This window comes from Herpailurus yagouaroundi, unplaced genomic scaffold (assembly GCF_014898765.1).
Source record: "Herpailurus yagouaroundi ecotype Mexico unplaced genomic scaffold, PumYag 139, whole genome shotgun sequence".
In the NCBI taxonomy this organism is placed as follows: Eukaryota; Metazoa; Chordata; class Mammalia; order Carnivora; family Felidae; genus Herpailurus; species Herpailurus yagouaroundi.
Window position 1 is genome coordinate 2,682,881 of NW_024412394.1, and position 4,793 is coordinate 2,687,673.

Here is a 4,793-nt window from a genome sequence, read left to right on the forward strand (position 1 = left end):
TCTCTTTCTCTCTCTCTCTCTCTCTCTCTCTCTCCCCCTCCCTCTCTGCCCTTCTCTCCTGCTCATGCTCTCTCTCTCAAAAATAATAAAATACTCTAAAAAGCATTCTGGGTTGAGGTAGAATTGGGACCTGAATATATGAATCTGGAGTTCAGGGAGAGGTCTGGGTTGGAGACAGAAAGCTGAAAGGCATCAGCGTCAATTGTATTTAACACTGTGAGTCTGGATGATATCACTAAGGGAGAGATGAAGATAGAGAAGAAAAGGTTAGGCCTAAGAACCAGGAAAGACTTCTGTGGACGAGAAGCCAAGGGGAGAAAGGAGGTAGGAGTGGCCTAAGAGGTCAAATAACAAGAGTGTAAGTTAGAGGGAATTGTCTACTGGGTTTGGCTCAGGCATCATGGGTGGGGCAGGGAAGAGTGAAGGCAGAGGCTGGGACAGTGTTGGGGATCACCACATAAAAGCAGATCCTTCTCCCCCCACCCCCACCCCCCAGGAACACTCCATCAAGGTCCTGGAACTGATCGCCAGCATCTGGGATTCGGAGCTGCACATTTCAGGCCTCAGACTCCTCAACAACCTCCCACTGCCTGACTATGTGCATCCACAGCTGAGACGGGTGATGCCTGCCTTGATGGAGATCCTGCAGTCGGACTATATCCTGGCACAGGTGCCTGAGGACCGTAGCCCAGGCCCTGCCACTCCTGACCAGCCCTGCACCAGCACCTAGAGGGAGGAACAGAGATTTGTGCATTCCCTGCTCGGGCCCAGAGTAATTTGCCTTCTCATGTTTTGCTCTTTCTTTTATTCAGGTGCAAGCCATTCGATTGCTGAGCTACCTGGCACAGAAGAACGACCTTCTCTATGATATTCTCAACTGCCAGGTGAGAAAGGAACTGAAGAAGGGTTGATGGATACCAACTCAGATATTGGGGAAGGAAGAATCACGGATTCCCCAGGCAGACTTAGCCCTAACAAGATCGTCTTGTTTCTCTTCATGCCTTTGCACGAGATATGTTGAAAAACATCCCCTTTTCCATTCTCCCAATAGAATAGAATTCATTTTGTTAGGAGGAGGATTCTCCTTTAAAGGGCTTTCTGAACTCTGAGAGCCAGGAATCCAGGCGACAAAACAAAAGACAATGTAGGTATTTTCATATTAGAGAAGAGTTATTTATAACAAAAACCATTATTAGGAATAGACAGGGTCACTACATAATAATTAGGTCAGAAGGATAAAGTAACTCTTAACTTATATGAACCTAATAACATAACCTCAAAATTTATATGGCAAGGTGCGCCTGGGTGGTTCGGTCGGTTAAGCGTGCTACTTCGGCTTAGGTCATGATCTCATTGTTTGTGAGTTCCAGCCCCACGTCCAGCTCTGTGCTGACAGCTCAGAGCCTGGAGTCTGCTTTGGGTTCTGTGTCTCCCTCTCTCTCTTCCCCTCCCCCACTTGCATTGTGTGTGTGTGTCTGTCTCTCAAAATAATAAACATTAAAGAAAATTTAAAAAAAATTATATGGCAAAAACTTGATAAAATTACAAGGAAAACATTTTTTCCTCTTTCTTCAGTTTTAGTGAGGTATAATGGACAGATAAAATTGTAAGATACTTAAAGTGTACATAGTGGTGATTTGATATAATATAGATAATACATTGTGAAAGGATTCTCATTATCTGGTTGATTAGCAAACATATCTATCACTTCACATATTTACCTTTTGTGTGTGTGAGAACATTTAGGTTCTACTCTCTTAGCAAATTTTGATTATATGATACAGTGTTATTAACTCTAATCACCATGTTTTACATCAGATCCTCAGACCTTATTTATCGTATAGCCGAAAGTTTATATCCTTGTACCAATGTCTCCCTATTTCTTCTACACTGCCAGCCCCTGGCAACCATTTTTCTATTCTCTGTTTCCGAGTGTGACTTTTTTTTTTTTTTTTTAAGTTTCCACCAATAAGTGATACCATGCAGTATTTGTTTTTCTCTGTCTGGCTTATCTTACTTAGCATAATGTCCTCAAAGTTCATCCATGTTGTCACAAATGGTAGGATTTTCTTCCTTCTCACGGCTGAATCATTCTAAGGAAAAAACTGACACATTTCCACCACAATGGAAGATTTGGGAGATTTTAATTATTTTTTCAGCAATTAATAGATAAAAACCGAAAACTAGTAAGGGTATATTTGCTGTGAATAACTTAAATAAGCTTGAGCCACTAGACACACCTACAATTGTAAAGAACACTTCACAATTAGTAAATGCACATTCATGTCAAACACACAACATATTTTTAAAAATTGGGGCACCTGGGTGGCTCAGTTGGTTAGGCGTCCAACTCTTGATTTTGGCTCAGGTCATGATCCCAGGGTCATGGGATTGAGCCCCATATTGGGCTTAGTGGTGGGCATGAGCCTGCTTAAGATTTTCTCTCTGGGGCACCCTGGGTGGCTCAGTCGGTTGAGTGTCTGATTTCCGCTCAGGGCATGATCTCACAGTTTGTGAGTTCGAGCCCCGTGTGGCGCTCTGTGCTGATGGCTCAGAGCCTGGAGCCTGCTTCTGATTCTGTGTCTTCCTCTCTCTCTGCCCCTCCCCCGCTCATGCTCTGTCTCTCAAAAATGAATAAACGTTCAAAAAATTAAAAAAAAAAAAAGATTTTCTCTGTCACTCTCCCTCTACCCCTCTGCCTCTCTCTCTCACACACACAAAAAAAATATTATTTTTTAAAAATGTGAGACAGAAAGAACATGAGCAGGGGATGGGCAGGGAGAGAGGGGAGGACAGAGAATCCAAAGTGGGCTTTGAGCTGACAGCAGCAAGTCTGATGTGGGGCTTGAACTCACCAACCACGAGATCAAGACCTGAGCCGAAGTCAGATGCTCAACCAACTGAGCCACCCGGGCACCCCAAAATAAAAATATTTATAAAAGTTAACCACATGACAAGCGTTAATATTTGACTCAACAGATTTCCCAGAATCAACGTTGTGATCATATCTCTCATGGTTTACGACCACATTGCTGTTGTGTTAGAGAATGATAATGAAAGGAAAACTACAAAAATCCTATTCAGTTGAATCTGAAGCTTAGGTACTGGGGAGCTGAGGCAATAGGAAGATGGAAGAACTTTAGAACTTGTCTTGGATTTCTTTGCCATTGTCGCTCCGCTCCCGTCACAGGTGCATGCCAACTTCCTGAACCTGTTTCAGTCCACACAGCCAGGGAGTCTGCTGTTTGAGGTCCTGGTGTTTGCCGAGCGGCTAAGTGAGGGCCGGAATTCACCCCACTACCGTGCCGTGAAGTGGCATTACAATGAACAGTCGCTGCACGAAGCTCTTTTTGGGGATGAGTCACGACTGGCAGACCGGCTGCTCGCTCTGGTCATCCACCCTGAGGAGGAGGTTCAGATCCAGGCCTGCAAGGTCATAGTCAGCCTGCAGTGCTCCCAGGATGTGGGAGTCCGGCCCTCCGTCTGCCAGCCCAGCCGTTCCTACTTTAATAGCGGGGAATAAAATTAAGGAGAGCCAATAAATGACTATGGGAGAAAAGCGTGAGGAGCAGTTTCTGTTTAGGGCCTTCCAGGGGCTGGGTGGGGATTTCAGCCGGCCTGATTGCTACACGGAGCATGGCAAAGCATGGGTGCATCTCCCAGAACACGTCCCCACTTCTCTGCTTAGGGGACAGGTCCCTTCTGCCCCTGCTGCTTTTAAAATTTGAATGTGGAGCCAGTGCTTTAAGGGAGTTTTAGGGAGAAGGCACGTCTCGGGGACAGAGGCCAAAGATAATCAGCAGGAGACAGTATTGCATGGGCTTACTCAGCACGGGCCAGTAATGACACAGAATGAGAGGGAGAGAGAGAGAGAGGAAGAATCCTAAGCAGGCTCCACACTGGCAGCACAGAGCCCGGCGTGAGGCTTGAACTCATGAACTGTGAGATCATGACCTGAGCTGAAACCAAGAGTTGGAGGCTTAACCAACTGAGCCACCCAGGTGCCCTGACAAGATTATTTCTTATTCCTACTACATGCCTACAGCTGGGGCGATAGAGGGACAGGTGTCTCTTCCAAATCCTCTTCTCTCTGTGGCCAAGGCTGAGGGTGGATCTTCACTGTGTATCTACAACTCCTAGAGAAGGAAAAGGGAAGGTGACAGTGATCACTGGCTCTTGAAAGTTACACCAGAGGGGCGCCTGGGTGGCTCAGTCGGGTAAGTGACCGACTTCAGCTCAGGTCACGATCTCCCGGTTGGTGAGTTTGAGCCCTGCTTCGGGTTCTGTGCTGACAGCTCAGAGCCTGGAGCCTGCTTCAGATCCTGTGTCTCGCTCTCTCTCTGCCCCTCCCCTCGTCACACTCTGTCTCTCTGTCTCTCTCAAAAATAAATAAACATTATAAAAAAAAAAAAAGTTACACCAGAAATGATGCTCGCACTTCACTAGCCATAGAGGGTAGGGGAGATCAGTCTTACTATGTGTCCAAGAACTGAAAATATTTGGTGGAAAAAGCATTAATGACAGAGATTGCAGGCGTATTAGAAGAGTGAGAGCTCTGGAATCAGACTCTCAGGTTCAAATACAGCTCTGTCACGTACTGATTGTGTGACTTTAGGCAAGCCACGTACCCCATGTGAGCCTCAGTCCCTTCACCTATAAAATGACATATATAATAATCTGTATAATGAGAGAATTTATCTTCTGAGGCTGTTGAGAGGATTACATGAGGGATATGTGAGTTAGTGAATGTAAGACACAATGTTCTGCACGCGAAGGGTATTCACCAAAGATCG

At 45.5% G+C, this 4,793-nt stretch overlaps 1 protein-coding gene across 3 annotated transcripts in view; it reads left to right on the plus strand.

The window, feature by feature from the left end:
• Positions 1-3,565, plus strand: part of ARMC12 (armadillo repeat containing 12) — a 14,832-nt gene extending 11,267 nt beyond the window's left edge. For all 3 annotated transcript variants that reach the window (XM_040473306.1, XM_040473304.1, XM_040473305.1), the window contains 3 exons: positions 497-670; positions 813-884; positions 3,191-3,565. In XM_040473306.1, the coding sequence (XP_040329240.1) occupies positions 497-670; positions 813-884; positions 3,191-3,523 (579 nt within the window). In that variant the 3' untranslated portion in view covers positions 3,524-3,565. The remainder of the gene's footprint in view (positions 1-496; positions 671-812; positions 885-3,190) is intronic.
• Positions 3,566-4,793: the final 1,228 nt, after the last annotated feature.